Source organism: Anas platyrhynchos, chromosome 2 (genome assembly GCF_047663525.1).
Source record: "Anas platyrhynchos isolate ZD024472 breed Pekin duck chromosome 2, IASCAAS_PekinDuck_T2T, whole genome shotgun sequence".
NCBI classification, from domain to species: domain Eukaryota; kingdom Metazoa; phylum Chordata; class Aves; order Anseriformes; family Anatidae; genus Anas; species Anas platyrhynchos.
In genome coordinates this window covers 100,427,711-100,447,899 of record NC_092588.1, presented here as the reverse complement: position 1 = coordinate 100,447,899, position 20,189 = coordinate 100,427,711, and the positions used below count along the sequence as shown (strand labels likewise).

General features: G+C 35.9%; 1 protein-coding gene across 28 annotated transcripts in view; it reads right to left on the bottom strand.

Annotated features, from left to right (window-relative positions):
* Positions 1-20,189, bottom strand: part of SUGCT (succinyl-CoA:glutarate-CoA transferase) — a 324,219-nt gene that overhangs the window by 218,389 nt on the left and 85,641 nt on the right. Inside the window, exons 12-13 of one of the 28 annotated variants that reach the window (XM_038174182.2) lie at positions 18,057-18,156; positions 16,801-16,865 (exon numbers count right to left, since the gene is read on the bottom strand). The exons of the other annotated variants lie outside the window; for them this stretch is intronic. Of the exons in view, the coding sequence (XP_038030110.1) occupies positions 16,816-16,865; positions 18,057-18,156 (150 nt within the window). The 3' untranslated portion in view covers positions 16,801-16,815. Of the gene's footprint in view, positions 1-16,800; positions 16,866-18,056; positions 18,157-20,189 lie in introns of those variants that run through there. 28 annotated transcript variants of the gene reach the window in all.

Here is a 20,189-nt window from a genome sequence, read left to right as displayed (position 1 = left end):
GCATACTGCTCCCACTACAGACAGTCTTTGGTAAAAAAAACATGTATTGTTTTACATACTTTTCATAATAAATAATTTCCAGAAGCTAAAACAAAGCAAGGACACACAGAGGGGTAATTAAATTAAATGTCAGTCACACATAGTCAAATAAGTTTAATGCAACCTAGCTGTTGCTATACATATACCATAGTGCAGCCATGGTATATGCAGTCTACTTGCTAACCAAAAAGATTTCCAGTAAGAGCAAGCATCTTGTAAAGAGTGAATGAACCTTGTCAGAGCAGTGACCTCAGCTATGGTGGGGTCTGGCCTGGCTATGGCAGAGGGATGACGCCAGCAAGTGTGGAGGACTGGTACAGCCTGGTACTTGGCCCTCCTCAGGCTTTCTTCCCTTTTTATTCAGCTGGGGAAGTCAGAGGACTGGTCTCCTAACAATCTAGATAGCCTTCTGGTGACACTAGGGTTGGCATCAAATGTGCTGCAGCAGCAAGACCCACACACAAACTCACCATCGTGCTGGGATGGACCAAAATGGGCTGCTGGCAGCAGCATGGCCTCTTCTTGCACCCCAATGACAGCCTGAAGTGCTCCCTGCCCTTTCTTCCTTGGAGTTTGTTATGAAAGGACCTTTCACAGAAACATGGAGCTTGTTGCTTGGTTACTCAGAGCCAATTATCTGAATTCTCACTCAGGGAACAGAAGAAGGAGCAAACGGGAAGAATAGGTGCATAGATCCTCTCTCTCTCCCCTCTACCAGGGTGCTAATGGAACTGTTAGGATCTTTTGCAGCACCTTTTATAACACCACCAGAAAGTAATACATGGAGAGGAGTAACAACATTCATTGCAATGGACATATTAAGACAACCAGAGATGATTTTCAGTAACAGTGGGATATGGGTACATTTAATTTCTTTCCAATATACATTTACTTTCATATGTACACTTGGACACTTCAGTAGACATTGAAAAAGCTGTGCTTAGAAATGGGAAAGATCGCTAGAGAAAATTACGCAGGTATGCATACCAATTTTCACATCAAGTTAGGTACTGAAGCATAAGACTTTTTAGACAAATACTATTATTTTTCCAGATTTTATTTGTGTTTTTTCTTCTTTTCAAAATACACACAAGTTAATACAGAATGCCTCAAGTAACCAAGCAAAGCAACTTTAACTGCTATAAAATCTGACCTCGGATTCACCACAGGTACAATTCAACAATGGATGCCATAGAGAATGTAAAGTCAACTGAAATGAGTAAGCCACATAGTTACTCACTAGACTAGAGATTCCAAATGAAAATCAAGTTCCCACGGAATGAGATTTGTGTTCTGTTCACATACAAAGAAAACCTGCTATGAAACAGGAGGATAGCTTTTCCCTCCCCACTCAAAAAGCCCACTCAAAATCTTTTTGATCTTAAAACCTAATGGAACAGGAAGACTTACAGGAAGACTGTGGTGGCATATAATTGCCTACCCCAGGTTGGGCAGTCCAAGATTTAAACTAGAGAATTTGTTTACCTGTGTAAGAGAAGTACAGACGTTGGCTCAGGCTAACTGCCTTTGCATTCACCCAATTTTTGAATGGACTGCAGAGCATGAACTGAGCCCCATCTTCCTAAATTGCCACAAGTGCAGTGATACTAGTAAAATGCAATACACGTTGAATACACTGCTAATAGTACCCTTGCTGGTATCTAAGGCTATTTCAATAATATCTGCTTGGACAGCAGGATACCTCCATTTGTAGAACAGCAGTCATCCTGTACTAGGATACTTTTGAAAGCATGCTGCCAGTCTGCTGCTTGCATCAGGAATCACAAACTCAGACAGCCAGGAGAAAGAAGTTGAGAAAATCAAGACTTCAACTGCTCGTTGTTGTATGTAAATTGTTAAAGTGTCACCTAGATATAGAGTTTGCAAAAAGGCCGACAGCTTCAGGAGACACTGGTATATTTTCCCTCTCTCTTCTCATATAAGTTAGCAGAACATAAACTTAAAGATCAGAAAGCCCTCATGATGCAAACATGTTAAAACAAGACTCATGTATGAGGTGGGAAAGGCACAGACATGAGAAGAAGATAAAGCAAAATAATTTATTTTTACGTACTTGGGATGATGTTTGCTCCCATTCAGACAACAACAGAGATAGTGAATAGTTAAAGCAAGGAGACTTAAACATTTTTCTGGACAATTATTCTATCCAAAATGCCTCTTCACATAAGAAAGGGAAGGTAGAAAAGCACAGGAGTTTTGTGCACCCTAACAACTGAAGCTGCCATTCATCCTACTAGCTGCTCCACAGCTTCACATCCTAAACAAGTATTCAGATACTGATATCTGAGATGGGGGTTTGGCAGAGGAAAACCTTGTGGAAGTTATTCAACCTCATTAAATCCACAGACATGACCAAGTACCTGATTCAAAAAGTTTGTACTCAGTCTAAACCTGACAGATGATTTAACAGTTAGACCAGCATACTTAAAATGCAAAGTAGAGACTTCAGCTGGTGGGGAAAAAATAAAATAAAATAAAATTTGGTGGTTTAGAAGAAACTCACTAGGACAACCTAGTATAAAGAACTGTTTTACATCCTGAAGAACCATAATGAGACTGGTTTTGAAAACTACTATTGTGTTTTGAAGTATCCAACAACCTTCCTCCTTCTAAGGCCAGTAGCAGTAGCTGAATTAGCAGGAATAATGATTTGAGGGAGTCATTATTTTAACTATTAGCATTTAGGGAAACCCATCAAATGGGCTTGACTTAAAGAAAAATTAGTCACTGAGTGGAGTACATCAGTAGCTATCTCAAAATAAAAGACCACCCTCATTCCATGTTAAGTGATCAACACAAAAATATTTAACTGTAATTCTTACTACAATATATCAATCCTAATACTATACAATTCTTGATTTTTCCAAGCAAAAATACAGTGTCTTGCTCTCTGCAGAGAAATGATCTTCCCACAGATGAATACAGTGTCTAGCAAAATGAGCTAGGGAACTAAAGCTCTTAAAATGCAGTATAAGGTGCAAATTGAAGAGTTGAAGAACAAAAATTGTCCTTGTTGGAAAGAATTTGAATGTAAGTGCCTTTATTGTCTCTAGTAACACAGGGGTGGCAAGCGCCAAACAGGAACACAGGAAAAAGTATATCACCGCTGCAGAGTTAAACCTGGCTTTAATCACATATAAACTTGGATGAAAGGCTTTGATGAGTGTTTAGGAGATTGGTTTGCTTTCTTGGCCCAGCTGGCGTTTAGGCTGAAATAAACACAAACTCTAACACTTCTTATTTCTTATTATGATCATAGCCATGAACAGCTTGTAGCCAGATCACAGACACCAATCTACTCCTACTGAAATTCCTTTCTCCTCCCCCTCAGATATGTCAAAGTTCACACAAGTTTCTAAAACAAGCAGAAATATAGAGACTTTACTATCCAAAAACTTTGCTAGCCACATCATTTTGCCTCAGTTGGCCAAATCATATCATGGATACATAATTATATGGTACTTAGAACACAAAGAAATTTTCTGATGCTAGGTTTTCTCACATTTTTTATGCAGGGTGGCTGAGAATGGGGTAAGTCCATTAAACTCTGTGGATCCAGTAAATCCACATTTTGGGCAGAAATAAAGTAAACTGCTGTTTAAAATTAATAATAATAATAATAATAATAATAATAATAATAATAATAATAATAATAATAATAGATCTCCAAATTATCTCTACGTGACACATTCTTCACCTATATCCCCATTCATGGACCTTTTCCAAGCCAAGTTCTTTAGATAGCGAAGTTAAAAACGTTTTTCTAAAGTGGTCTGAGGATAAAAAGTTTTCCCACAATACACTGTAGAAAAATCATACAGTGGTGTAATTCAGTGGAGTACCTCTAGAGCTGTCTGTGCTTAATACAATGCTGGAGTAGACAGTGCTTCAGTCTGACTTGCATAAGGATTTACGAGATGAGTTCTCATACTTGGTCTTTTCTAAAGATTCCTAAGCATAGGTGCTCTGCAGTGAAAACAGTTTATGCAGAAAACTTTGTACCTGCCCTCTCCCTCTCCTCCCCCAAAAGGAACAAATAGAGCAGCTGAAAAAAAGATGCTGTCACAAGTAGATCTGTCACAACAGCACAGAAGAGAATGCTCTAATATGAATGGAAGAAATTGCATCAGAAAATCAGATGGAAATCCCTAGTCTTGGAACTTGCAGTCTCATGGTCAGACAGAGCAAATGAAAGGTCACATATGACTGTGAGGGAGTATTTGAGGAATCCAAGGATGGGCACTGAGATGGGAAAGGCAGTAGTTTCCTTTTCTACAAAACAATCCCAATCAATACTTCACTACAGAGATTACAGAAAAACTATAATAGAGGAGGAGCTGCCAAATCCCCAGCTATGCAACTCTTACATTCAGCAATTCTCCAGAGCAATATCATGTTTGAACTTTATTGTGGGTCTACCACAGCATTACCATTCTACATCTCTCTTCTTCATGCCAATCGACATAGTACTATCACTCATATTCATAAAACAGTTTTATTTCTCTCTGTGGCTCCAGACTTTTCTTTTTTAACGTGTAAAACTTCTTCAGTGATATTCTCACTTATACTGAAAAGCAAAAGATTTATCTCTGAACACTTCAGTTCTCTCTTGTCTCATGGGCTGTAATTTTTCAGGCTGGGGGTCAAGGACCTTTCCGTTTCACTGCAACACCCAAGAGACTAGTTTATCTGGAATGTGCATTTCTCATACCTTCAGTAATTTCTACTTAGAGAAAATTTAAACTACCATTCAGAACTGGCTAGAGCTCCATGTGTTGAAAATAAATAAATCAATAAAAAAGCTACATGATTTTAAACTTGTCTCCTTGCCTCCCAGTTCTTGTCCACTGCATGCCTCCAAATCTCAAATAATGACAAAGGGTGTAACTGACTTTGACACACTGTTGAGGTTTCTCCCTGTCACTGAAAGAACCAAAATACCTTTGAGCAAATTACAGCTATCATTCTCTCAAGTCAGCCTCACTTTATCAGATACCAGATTTTACTGTTTGACTGTTTGGCAGGTCACCTCTGGCTTCTGAAGTGCTAAGGATCTTTCCCTGACTTGCATGGAGATTGCTAAAGAATTGCTGATCTTTCCCTATGGAATCCTTGAAGCAGTGTCCTTAGGCCAAAATTTCGAGATAAGATTTGAGGTCACTGACCTTTCTCAGCATTTTCCCTCAGTAGTCTGGCATCTTACAAAGGACACTGTTTCTGCCACCCTTATTCCAGTTTCCAAGAACAAGGAGAAACTGAAGTCTGAACTGAACAAAATTGAATTGAACAAAAATTCATTTATATATGGATACATAAAAAACTGTAATACTTGCATTATTCTGTATTAATAGTACTACTACTTCTTAAGGAGTTGTTTCTGAGCTTTTTTTATCATTATTATTTTAATCAGGTATCTACAGAATTATAGCCATTATAACATACCCAGAATTTTTATAAATCCCTGAAATCAAAGTATGACACTGTATTCTCTTTATAATTTCATGTTTCCTTTTTAACAAAATTTGAATAGCAGAGTTTTAAGGACAACTTAAAAAAAATATTATTTATTAGGGATTTATTTTATTTCAATTGGCAAGAAAACATAAAGAAAACAATTATAATTGTTCAAAAAAGTCTATTCACCAAACAAAGGCAAGCATTGAAATAAATTTATTGTTCTGGTTTCAGCTGCTAAGAGCAATGTCAGGATCAAACCACCAATGTCTACTCACAACAGGGTACAGTTATGTAAAATTAAGGCTGGGACTGCAGAAACTTGAGGTTTGGATCCTTAGCTCTGAATTTCCTTCCTTTTATGATCTTAAGCCAGAGAACAATAGATGTATTTTAATCTTGCCTTTTGTGAATTTTCTTGGTCTTTTCTTTCAAGTGTTTACATGCAATGACACAGCCCTGAGTGATGCCACAACGTAACAAATCATCCAAATCTAGCCATTTGCCACATACGATATGTTATCATTCAAGGCTGAATTAATCTTTTTATTTTTTTCTCCATGCAATGATAATAGACAGAGGTCGATTTTCTTGTCATTCACCCATGTCTGCATCAAATGGCATGGTATAAAACTGTTTATGACCAGGAGCTGCAATATTACGATTCCTCAAACTTATTCTAAATTATTTTTAAATGGAAAGAGAAAATGATATCTGAAAAGAACCTTCCACCTTGGCATTTCCAAGTCCCTTTGTTCTTCTCATTTTATAAAGACTACATAACTGGAATTCTGCCCCAGATTCTCTTCAGCCATTGCAAACTGTTTTGGTTTTACTAAAGTCACCAATAAAAAGGCACACTTTTATAAAATAAAACCAAAACTAAGTACCTCTTCAATCTTACATTATTTTTTTATTATTATTACAATACTGGCCACTTAAAATATAAGTGCATGAAAAAATATGAAGAAGATTAATAAAGATTAATAAATAAACTAATCAATTACTAGTGAGAAATTTTACAACATGGGTTTTAAAATTCTGCAATTTGCAGAGGAACCCAAACAAAACTCTTAAATAAAGTATGAGTCAGAAGGTACATTCTGAGATTTGTAGGACTCAGGCAGCAGACCCCAGAAAACTTAATGCAGCTTTGGGTGCACCTGCCAAAACCAACACATTAGCTACAAGGCAGCAAGGCATACTCAATGAATCTGGGAATTCACAATAGGATGTACAATAAAGAAGCAGATTTTAGGATAAAGGAGTTTAGTTGTTTCTTTAAATGGGTTTGGACTTTCCCTAATTTAAACTTTAATCTTTATTTATCTTTTGTTGTTGTTGTTGTTGTTGTTGTTGTTTGTTTGTTTTTGTTTTTTTGTTGTTGCTGTTGTTATTTTGGTTGTTTTTTTGTTTGTTTGTTTGTTTTGTTGTGTTTTTTTGCCTCACTTGTCTCTTATTAGATTTCATTAATGTTTTCTGACAAGCTGTAGAGTGTCCATACAGATGCAAGTCTTGCATATTCCTTATATTGGAACAATCAGATATAAAGTTCATAAAAACTGTTAAAAAACAAAGATGGGAAAAGTAAATATCTAAATAAGTAAAAGAATGTAATGACCTGACAGATATTTTGATTTTTAGATTTTTTTTCTACATATCGGTATTTTTTTATTTATTGTTCTCAATTAAAAATGTTTAAAATGAAAGCACTAACATTCAGTAGAAGAAAAAGTGAAAGACTACAGAAGTGCTGCACAGAGCATATGTATTTCGTTTAAATATCTAGGTCCCATAAATTAACACTGCTGGAATAAGCTGCTGTGTAAACCAATCTACATAACCCTATTCTATTGTATTTGCATTCTTCATGGAAAAACAGGCTTTCTAATCAAAACGAATTTGACACTCTCATTTAAAAATTACATATCTTGCCCTCAGCTTGCTTTTTAATATACAAAAGAACACATTCATTCTGGTTTGCTTTCAATAATGCATAATATTATTGTGCAATGTGAAAACATTCTAATGTCTTTTTCAGTGTCTATTTCTGGAGGAAGCTAAATCCAGCATCAAAATCAAAGTGTGCTTCCTGTCTGTAGAGGAGACTTAAGAGAAAAAAAGCTTTCTCTCCCAGATTTGCCACAGGGAACCCAGCTCTGGAGATAATATGCTACCAGAATGGAGGTATAAATTGGTTCTCCTTGGCCGTTCTAACATCAAGATATCAATGGCCTTAAAGATTTATGTAATCTTACTATTTAGGAACCTTTCTGAAAAAAAAAAATAAATTTAAAAAAAAAATTGTTGTTAACCTGGATAATTGTATGGTAACGACTGGCCTAACTTGGATGGCAACTACTGATTTAAGGATAAATATTCTAGCCCTTTTCTGGTGTTGTCTTATTTATATGAACATTTGTGTAATATGTTAAAACTTTATTCTAACAACTAAATATTTTTGCTATCCAATTGTTCATCTCTATTACCCTATCAAGATATGTTAAACAAAAGATGTTTAAATAAATGGCTGATCAGCAGCTAACCAAAAGATTTCTAATTTAACAGAGCTTCTTTCATCTGCTTCAGGATAAACTTTTTGTACTTTTTTTTAAACAAGCACACCAACAGCTTATGTGGTAATCCCAACTGGCCGGAAAACCTAGAACTATTTATTTTTATTACGATAAATGGGACCACTTGGTGGCCAAGATGACTAGAAAAATCTAGAGGAAAATTCACTTCAAAGTTCTTCTAAAATATGTTTCTCTTAATACTTTCAGATTTTGTCCAGGAATATGTATCTTAGTTAAAGGGAGGCTTTCACTGAACAATTGAAGAAATTAACTGCATCCTGAAATGACTAAAGGTATCATTAGACTTAACATTTCTTTTTTTAAAAACATCTTGCTCCTGTTTAGACTGTGAATCCCTGTTCCTTTAGGGGCAGATACTGCCTGTTATCTAGATGAGAGAGTACACCCGATCCATCTCATGTTTTACTTTTCTTAGAAGCCAAGCAAGCTCTTATAACCCAACATTTTACTTCTACTAACAGTTCAAGAAACAAATCCAAGACCTTTCTTACAGTGGAACCACGGTAGAGCTATGCATGCAGTTTTCCTGGTGGGAGAACAGCCCACACTGTCAGAAAAGTTATTTTGTAAGTATAACCTATATAAGCTCCTGAAATATTGCATGCCAGCAAAGTAACCCTACTTCCAGTACAACTGCTTACAGTAGAGCTCCTGACAATATGGCCATGTCAGTTGTACTGAGATTTTTTCCCACACATCTAACCAATAAAACCATGCCAGTGACACTTTCAAGTATAGCCAAGCTTAGTTTGTGATGCAATTGCAAAAATGATATTTTTCCATGTGATATGAGTTTTATGTGAGATGGAAAGTTTATTAAAAATCTGCCAGCCCAAATGACCTGTTGTCAACTGGAAGAAAACACCACAAAAGATACACAGAACAATACTCAAAGTAATATGTCACTGCATTTTTATCATATGAAGGACAATTAAGGGGTGTGTAGTAATTTATTGGTTTTTTTTTAAATTAACAGTGTCTTGGTTGCATTAATTACAAGAAACATTTGAGTCAACTATTCCTGGCATGGATTAATTTCATGATTCAAATTATCCTGAATTTACAACACATTTGTGTGTGTTTCATATTGGGACAGTTTTCCTCTTCGTAAATTAAGCGCTACAATCTGTTTCTTTTGATTGTATTCCATTACACTTTGTTCTCATATAATAACTACCCTTCAGACTTCAAAAGGCTTATCAAATTGAGCTGCAGTTAAAAATAAGAAAGACTGACTTCAATAGGGAGTGTGACAGAGTTGGATTTTCTGATCCTCTTTTTCCATGAAGAAAGTATTTTGTGGCCACTGATTTACACATCTACACCAAATGTATTTGTTTTTCCTTTTTGGCATATATCAGATTTGGAAGTTGTGTGAATTGCTTGATGTGAAAATAAAACAGTTCTATGCAGCTGTATCTTGCAATAAATACAAAAAGGTCACAAGCTAGCAAAATTTACTAGCAAACTGTATTGATGCACATGGACCTTTCCTGTGCCTATTTCCATGTCTCTGAAAAACAAATCAGTTCATTCACTATGGGTCAGATGGTCAATAAACTCTCAGAACAGAACATAATATAATTCCAAAACAAGATCCAGAACTGCCACAGAACCCAAACTATTTAAGTTCCTTTCTTTTAGATTTGTAGATGATCATCCAATCTTGATGTTAACTATTTCTAAAACAATGACATTTGTACAGATGTCAAAACTTCTGTGAAGACTCAAATGCGTTTTGGAATATAATTAGCCACTGGATCAAATGATGACACTTAAAAGTTTACCTGCCACATCTAAAATGCATCTGCCTTGGTGCTTAAAATGCATGAATCACAAAAATAACTACATCATGTTATGAATTCCTTCCTGAATCACAAAACACTATTTATGACTGCAACTACAGCCTGGACTGGAAACCTATATGCATACTTTTCCCATGAGGCTGAAAAGAGCATCATGAACAATTTCACCATTGTATATTTCTCTCCCGATAGAACGTAAAGCTGGCTCTAAGATTAAAAGGTCAGAGCAACTGCCTGTCTAGATCAATTCAGTCAGCACTGAAACAATGACATTTCAACTTTAGATGAAATCATTTGTTTATGAGTTATACTTATAAGTGTGCCTGGATACTGAGAGTATAAATATATAATGAGGCATGGTTTAAGAAAAGTATACTCCCTTACATAAGGGACCAAAACTCCACAGCAGTAGTCACTCCAATGCATTACTGAAACTGTGATCTTTACTGGTTTGTACTATCATTTTGGAGAAGGACTTACCAATGTTTTTAGCGCACAAAACTATGCTACGCTATTATGTGGAGATGGTTCCAAGGACCTATATGACCCCTCTGAAGTCTGTGGGATTTTACTATAGCGTGATATAATGTTCTCCAAAAAAAATATTACTCTCTGAAGAGCCTGATAAATGTTTATCTTTGGCTTTTTCTCCTTCCTGTTTAAAACACTATATTTTCCTTGCTCTTCAATAAATACTTGTTTAAATTTAGTATTTTCATACTCAAGATTCTAACATTCCTATGCTTTTGAAATTCATTCCTTTGTCTGCTATGCCTACAGAGATGTCACTAGAAAACAGTTGTTGCTTCCTTGATTAAAAATTTAGCTGCTCCTAAAACACTTAAGTCACACAAGTCCATCAGATAAAATCAAATTCCTGTTCATGTTTTATTTCATCTTGCAATATGGTATCTTTTATAAATTGCACCAGACTGCATACTCCGGATGAAGTCTACATGCAGGGTTTTTTTCAAACTGACAGGTTCTATTTTATTTATTAGAGTACAAAACTTGCATGGGACTCTTTAATTTTAGACATAGGGAGTTTAATGATGTTTGGCTCATTGACTTCTTTGCATTTTCCACCAGGTCAGCAGCTGAAGGCCTTGCACTTTTGTACAAAACCTAGTAAAATTATGGAAAATGACAACTGAGAGAAAATTAATGTATCTTAAATGTATTTTAAAGCATGATACAGTCCAAAGGGGACAAAAGAAAATAGGAAAATGTATGCAAGAAAACAGGGAGGCTATGAGGAATAAAAAAAAAAAAAAACATACAGGAAATAAGTATATGGGGGGATGGGGAGGAGGAATCAAATAAGCTAGACAGATACAAAAAAATAAATGCTTTGAGAGCATTTATACAGTCACCTCTAACTGACTGGAAAGCTGATGTCCTGATGTCTCCAGTAGAAAGCCTGTGGTATTCTCACCTCAGTCCCCAGAATACAGTAGGCCTCAGCATTAAAACCACAGCCAGTTCAGAAAATTGGCAATTCTTGCTCAGTGGAGACAAGGACTTAGGTTGTTTGTGAACTGAACTTCCTCTCACCCCAAAGTGGATGCAACCTATTGTGCCAAGGTGAATCACATGGATAACTTCTATAGGCTGGCAGTTTTTGTTTTTGTTTTAATATATTTATGCTTTTAAGCTCTACCTTCTTTCTCTTCCACAAACATTTACCATAACTATTCATAAGCTGGATCTAGACTGCTAGAGTTATATATTTTTTCTATTTGAAATATAATAAGCTAAATTAAAAATCCAGTTTCACTTGTAAAATGGTATTTGAAGAGAAAAACAAAAACATTTGAACAAATGAAATATTAGGGGGAAAAATTTAGCCACTGCACCACTGCAGCAAAATGCTAAGCAGGTGCAACGTTTTTTCCCCCCCAACATCATTATCAGGAGCTATGTTAAAACAGTTGAGCTTTTTTATACATTTATTTATTTTTTTCCCCCAAATAATCCAAGTTTATTCCTTTTTTTTTTTCTTTTGCATGTGCACCAAGGGGTATGGAAGCTATCACCTGATACATACATTTAAAAGTAGAACAGTAGAACTGGCAGGAACTTCTAGAACTGAATTTTTTCCTACAGAAAACATTTATTCATCAGCACCAATACCTGTTATAATACACTGCCAAAGAACTAGACAAGTTTCAAAATGAAAATTGAAATTAGAAAGTTGCAGCCATTTTGAAACATAGGTTACTTTGACTTTTTCAGTTAACTGTCTTTATTTTGAAACAGGCTTCCATTTTAATTTCCTTCATATTTTACAGCAAAATGAGTTATGTAATGGAAAAAATAAAATCAAAGTGAAACACCTCACTAATTTTAGCTTGTGGAAAACAGCTTTTTTATTTGAGGGTAGGGGGTCATGGAAGTAAGAAATGGGGCTTATTTCTGCTGAGACAAAAGAAATTCTGAAATTGCAAGATTCTCACCACTTGAAAGGATTCATTTTCTGTACAACTGCCCACATGAGGTGATAAACTGCTATAGATAAAACACTGAAACAATCAACCCTGGCACTTAACCAACATAACTCAGCACTGTAACAAAGCACATTAGAGAACCTAAGGGAGTATCACTGTCCCACAAAGCTGAGTGTTGAACGCTGAGCAAGCCTGCAGCTTCCAAACAACCTGCATGCTACAGGGATAGTGCTGCTTGCAGTTCCCTTCTCCATGCTCCACCACGCATCCTTACCCGCAGTTTAAAGCTATCAAAAACAAGAGCTTTGGCAGATACAAACTGGAGCATTACATCGTGCAGCCTTTCCACATTGAAAAGTGGAAGCACAACAGGTCCACAACATCTACCTCTGCCATATTAATGGTTTTCACACCATTGTATGCCAAGCCAAGATGCACAATTAAATCACAATGATGCTGGAGCAGGGGTCTGGCTCACACCTTGAGTAACTCCTGATCTTTATTGCACTTTTTTTTTTCCAAAGGGCTGGAGTCACATTCTTATTTCCCATTTGTTCCCTATAAAGTCTCCATTCAAAACTGTATTACTGAAGCATTGTCATGGAAACAGCAAAGGCTAATACTTTATTTTAAAAACAATCTTGAAGAGGTTTAGGCAGTTCTTCTCAGACCAAAGCTGCTATATGTTTTCAGGCACAGCCATAACAGACGTCACCGGTGATTAAAGAGAATCTCTCCAAACGTTTTTTTATACAAGATGTATGGTGACTCTATACTACAGAAGGGTGGGGAGCCTCTTTTGTCTTCCTGTCTCCTTTTCCCCATTTGTCCAATTATTCCTGCCTACTCTTCTCTCCAAACAACTCCTTTTATGGTGCACATCATTTTGCTGCCTTTGCCACTCAATACCAATTTTTAAAATGTCACTACAATCAGCCACTGCCACTTGCAGAGCCTTCCATACAGAATAATGCAATCAGAGTAATCACAGAACTTGCTCTGCACTTATTATTCCCTGTTCCTGTTGTTCCATCCAACAACAGAATTGAGGCAAGCAAGACATTTTATTTATATGCAGCTCTGACTGCAGGATCATAGGATGTCAGGTTGGAAAGGACCACGGAATGTCTCTAGTCATCCTCCTTCTCAAAGCAGGGTCACTGATGAGCTCAAAATGGGTTACCTGAGGTTTTATTGAATCACTTTTCAAAAACCTTCAAGGATGGGTACTGCACAAACTGTCTGGGAAACATGTTTCACAGACCACCCCCAAGGTGAAAACAAATGCTTTGAATACATGTATATTCTTCCCTTACAATAAGCAATCACCCTAATAAGGATAAGAAATATAAACCTATTCTATAAATATCATACAGCTGATGATATCAAAATAAAGCAGTGATGCCTACTGGAGAAAAGCATAAAATAGACTGGTGTCTCTTTGGACCATTTTAACAGGACTTCTGATAGCTTCATGACTGACCTTAGACAAGTTAACTTCATTTCTGCCTCTGCTTCTTCATTTAAGAAATAAGTGCAACTTTTACTCTGTAGAACCTTCTGATGTCAAGTAACAACAAAAAATGTTATAGAAAAAAAGGTAAGTTGGAAGATGACAATATTGATATATTTATTAATAATTACTGTAGCAAAATATTTAAATATGCATGTGTGTAGATCCTAGTATAGCTTTAATCATACTGAACAGGAACTGCCCCTGAACTAACCTCATCCAGGTAGGCAATGTGTAAATCTCATAAATGTACAAGTTACATGTATGCACATATATGTAGCTTATATACACATATATGTATATACACATGCAGACATAAACACATAAACAATAAAACTTGTTTTATGTCTGTGTGTATAGAGATCTACTAAATTAATTTTTATCTATAAACTGAGAGGGACCTAGGAAGACAGTTGCTCATCAATAAGACACAAATCAAAATCCTGTGTATTCTATATTCCCTGGGGGGGGGGGGGCGGGCGAGATCGTTAGAGTTCTTTGCTTCATTATCTTTTAGTTTCCAATGCCACTGGAAACACAGAAGTTTGACCCAAACTTCACAGGACTGCTTCACCCTTACAAAGGTATGTGCTGAACAGATCTTTTACACCCACCCCAGGCAAGACTGTTCTTTACAGCCTGCTATTGTGAAATATCAAACTTAGCCTTCAGAAGAAAGAACACAGAGATTTCAAGGGAAGCTCTTATTCTGTAAGGGGTTAAACAAGCTGAAGAAAACAGCTGCTTTGCAGCCTGTACAGAAAACGTTTGCTTTCAGGCTAATAAGGTTGCAGTAGGAAGCCAAATGAAGCAGCCAGATTATTAAAAGATGGAACACTGCAGATGAAACCTAATTCAACCAGCAATGCAGAATCACAGCACAAGATATTATAAAGACTGCATTAAGTACTGCTCCGTCACTTAAACAGCATTGCTTTATAAGGTTACCACTGAAAGTGAGCTTGTACATTCTGGCTCCAAGATCTACTCAAGTACATGGTACAGTTTTCTTGCCAATTTTGCTACACAGAACTTATTATAGAACAAAAATACCCTATCCATAATCAACAAATACTAGACATACTGTACCATACTAATAATGTATGTTCATGCCGAATTTTCCTTAAAAGAGTGTACACTGCTTTCAAGCACATGTTGTATTTGCCTATAGCTTGTAGAGTGCTCACATTGTTAACCATTAGTTTACGAACAAAATTGGATGCCACATATCTGCACTTTCTATCAACATTTTCCTCAGGATGGACAAACAATATTTTCTGGTGCCTAACAGGAATGACAGGAAAAATATAGACAGCACAGATAATTTATCCATCAGTGTAGATTTTGCTCATATATACATACATTTATGCATGCATGCATAATATGCTTATTGACAAAAATTCAGTTCCTTAAAGGCTATTGCTTCATCACTACAAGGACAGTGATTTCCTCATTGCCCATACTATCTTTTCTCAGTACTGAAGGAAAGGAAGAAAACACTGTCCACTGACTTTCTTTTCTACTCTCCCAAGCCTGTATGCTTCCCAATCTGATGCACTCACACAAAAAGGCAAGTGGTCACAGGAGGGAAGACTGCTGAAAACAGATTGCAGCACACTTCCAGATCTTCCCCCAGCATTGCTCAAGCATAGGGGGTCTGCAGTAACATTGACTCACCTTGGGGAAGGTGTGGGACAACAGTATCTTTGATTGGAAAGCACAGAGTACAAAGTGTGGAGAGGAGATAAGAATTAGTGTCATAGGTTTCATGATAGTGGGGTGAATGCTAGATTTAAAAGCTTGGTATTCAGTTCTGAGTGTTTAGAACATGACACTATCATTCAGGTAGCAAAGCACACAACACTAATGTATACAGAACAAGATACACTAGATGAACACCTGGACTGAGCCAGTAGATAAAGTGTCAGACAAACTGTCCTTTATGAGACATTCATAATACAAACAGGGAATGGAGCCTGACATTTCCAAAATGAAGGTGGACTTCTAATTAAAATATTTTTATTGTCATGGCCTTTTAACATCCGTGCTGTTCCCAGTGTCAATGGGAGTGGCAGGTACTCAGACCCTGGGAAATTCAAGCCATTTTCATTGAGATGTTTAAATATGGCACTCCTATTTGAAAAGGTTGACGCGAATTTTCATAGGAATTGATGAGTTTGTCTAAGTAAATGGATTTTTGACAAGTGAGAACATTTTGACGAATGCTTCCCTAAAAAGAATATGAGGACAAAGAGGCAATTTAAGAGAAGTTAGGAGAGAAACTCAGAAAGAAGTAGAAGGGGGAGAGGAAGGACACCAAGCCCTGGCTGAGCCCTATCTGCTGCTTTTAACATGTGCCTGGAACTGTATATATGCGAGTATAAGAGGGAAATGAGCCAGAACAAATAAAATTGCAAAGCAAATGCTAAACATGTTTTTCTTCCCCACCTCATGGGAGAATAAATATTTTATCCTGCTACAGTTCTATTATTTATCTTCTTCATACCACGTCCAATTGGGAAGTGAAACTGTTAAGACTTAATGTCAAGGTTTAAGGGAACTGTTTCATTTTGAGTTCAAATGCTTCAGTTTGGCAGCAAAACATCTGCTTCAAATGTTTCAAAGGCTCTTGACATTTACTATATTGTGCCCAAAAAATTCAAGTAACTTAGAGTATCACTGTGTACATTGTAAAACTGAGCATTCTTTACAGCATGTCCTTTGTACACTGCACATCATCCCAGGGCAGAAAACGGTGTGCCACTCTGTACTAAGAATTATTTCATCAATGTAGTAATAACACACATTTTATTAGACTGATAAAAATATCGTTTATTTCTTGATATAAATAAAGATGACAGGTTTTACAAAAGGAAAATTACAAAGAGAAAAAAAAAAAAAGCAGAAAAGTTTACCACAGTTTGCTCTTCAGAATCACCCTACAGCATGTTTCTGTGTGTCCCTATTTGATTGTAGTTCAGAGCTGCAGCTATTTTTCAGTGAACATCAATTAAAAATAAAGGCATTGGAAGACATCTTCTCATACATCTTATGGATATTTCTTAGATTAAGAAACAAATTAAAAGAATTTTCTCACGTCATTTTTTTTTTATTATTTTTGTTTGCTTGCAAATGACCTTAGAACTCATACATTTAAAAACTGTATAAATATATTTTAACTGAATTTTTTATTTAGTAAAAAGCAGCCAAAACATCTTAGCATGAAAAGAAGGTAATATCTACTGTAAGGCCAAATTTATTGACTATGCTTATACTAAGTAATGAAAAACATAATGGGAAAATTCTTTGTCTTTTTAAAGGACAACAAATACAAATCATAAGTCTAATGATAACTAAAACCAATCCCTTCATTACTGTGACAGAAGAATCATTTAAAAGAACAAAATACTCAAATTTACATGTTTCACATTGGAATGGTCAATATCCCACATATGATTTATTTCATGTTGTGTTTACAAAGGTTAAGGGTGAACACCACCTGTGAGCTGCTCAGAGTTTACAAAAAATGCCTCAAATACATTCAACAGGGACTACTGAAAATAAAGTGCGAGTCCTACTTAATTGCTACTTATCAATCAATCCCATGTGAAAGCTCTCAATCAAATCAATAACCCATACCAAGCAATATATTAAATAAATAAATAAATCTGAGTTATCCATCACTTTTAGACATTTCTTCCTTTAAATCACAGTGAGAAAGATACGCATACATTAATATGGTCTTTAGACTTAACTATCCACAGAGTGTCCTTTGTGGATTGTAAAACCAACCAGCGGAAGACAAAGCACTGGAAAAAACTTAAAAGGCATTTCTTTCCTGACAGGATGGCAGCAGGTCAGCTTTTTAATGTAGTAAGAAAGATGCATAACCATCAGAGAAAAATGATCCCACTGCCTTGACAACTACTACCCATGTTTAATTACAACAGCATTTATATATGATCACTGGAGTAAGAAAGCTGCTAGAAAAAAAAAAAAAAATTGCAAATGTCGCATACCTGGCTTAGGCTTTAACCTTCAGGAAGAAAAACAAGCCAAAATGGCATATGCATAGAAAGCTGAAATCAGTGCTAAATTTGGACACATATTATGCAACCAAAAAATGGGATATTTTTCATATGTTCAGGCAAATGTCATAGTAGGGAAAAGAGATACTGACCAGGACATGAATGGTGCCAAGTCTTCCTTCCACAGAACTCTCCAAAAACAACTTCATAAGAAGGATTCCAGTTTTCAAACACATTTGTTACCAAAAGAGGCTAAAGGAAATGAGTTAAAGTTGTTGATCTAAAGGCAGTTCTGTAGTTCACATATCCTGTCAGTGTACTTGAAATATTACAGTGTGACAGATGCATCTTCTGGTATTCATACACAAGGGTGATTCTGATTCTGCTGCCCATACACCAGTTGTGTTAGATGTTTACATGATTTATCCCTGGTGTGGGATGGGGGTCATCAGCTACTAACATTGGAGAGAATGTGCACGACAGAGGCTGGCTGTACTGTTCAATGACTGTTTGCCACCGTGGCCCTAGAAAGTACTATGCTGTCCCTGGTTTCAAACACCAAAGACACCTTGCTCTCCACTTCACATAAATTAGAATATGAGGACAGATCCTAATTCATTATTAGACATTAAAGAAAAATAAAGGATACTTATGTCTATTTACATCTCTACAGAATAGAATGAAACAGAGAAAAGGCATTTGTGTTCAGCTTCAGAGTCAATGTTGAACTTTTAATGTTATCTGCACCCAAAAAAAAAAAAAAGTGCAGCCTAAAACAACCTTATTTGTTCTAAAAAAATAAAATAAAATAAAAAATAAAATAAACAGCTTTAGAAAATATCAAATTTAAGCAAAATTCATAGTAACCTTTTTCACTCATGACTCAGGTTGCCAGTTGTCAGTTTGGGTCCATACCATATTGCCAATCCCCATGTTCTGCATCTAAATAAGATGTGACTTTTATCGTATAATTTAGCAAATGACACTGGAAGAAAGAGATGTTGACCAGGTTGTGAATGAAGCTGACTCATTCTTCCAGAGAACTCTTCAAATATCACTTTGCAAGTCTAACTACTTCAATAACTCCAATATAAGTCATGTTCTCTTTGAAATTATAAACTCAACAACATATCATTGGGTCAGATCAACTTTCTATCAGAAATGGACATACATATTTGCTAAGAATAAAAATACAGAAGTAAAATAAGAGCAGCTTGCCACAAGGGTTTCTGGGAGCAAAATTGTGTTACCACAACAGAAAAGTGAATCTCCATTCATTTATGTCTAAATTTATTTTGTCTTTTTTCAAGGTAGCTAAAGACTCTACTATAAATGGGAGAAAAATATCCTACAATTAGAGAATAAATTGCAGATTAACTACAGATAATCTGGGCTACTTTTCAGCACAAGTACTTACTGTAGTCCAGCTGCAACTATGTAAACATTCCCTAGTACTACAGCAATACCAACAATTAGTCTTAAAATCTGAAAATACTTGAGGAAACACTGATATTCTATGGGCTGAAAGCAAAAGCTCTTTGGCTAATAAAGGTTATTTTTTCCCTGATGATTTCTATTTAACTTTATAAAGATATTTCTTTTATATTTTTGTTTATTGATATTAGAACATTTTCAGATTAATCCATATGAACAGTTTCTAGAGCTTTGCTTTTTTTATTATTATTAATTTGGCTGGACACTAGAACAGGTTTATATTTTAAATATTCACATAATATTTGGAAAAACTTGTGCCTGTTTGCTTCCAAGAATCTCTTCAAAAATACTTCTTTTAAGTTTTACTGAATTCTGATGCATTTTATCTGTTTTAACAAAATAGCAGTATGAATCTCAATCCCACTGCCTGAGGTTAAAAAAGCACAAACCTATTCTTATACCTCTTTCTGTTCTGTGCAATACTTAAACCAAGTCTCATTGTCTTCAGTAAGAATTTATATGATTCAAATTAAGCACATCCTTAAGTTACTCTGAATAAGAATGTTTTTCTACATCATGGCTGTAGTGCTACCCTTCTCAAACACTAATTGTTAGCAAGAACATCTTCATTTATATCTTGACGCCATCAGATTCTCTAATGTTTCTACGTACTGAGTGCAGGGAATACTTAACTACGGTCCTAGTGTCTTACATGCAAAGTGGCTTAGGAAGATGGTCAAAAGTACTTTTCTTTATCCATACACCTTAATAAACTACACTTTTTCTTAAAAGCCATAACCTCATGCATGGAAACCCTCCAGACTGACAACACTAGACATCAGAAAACTGAA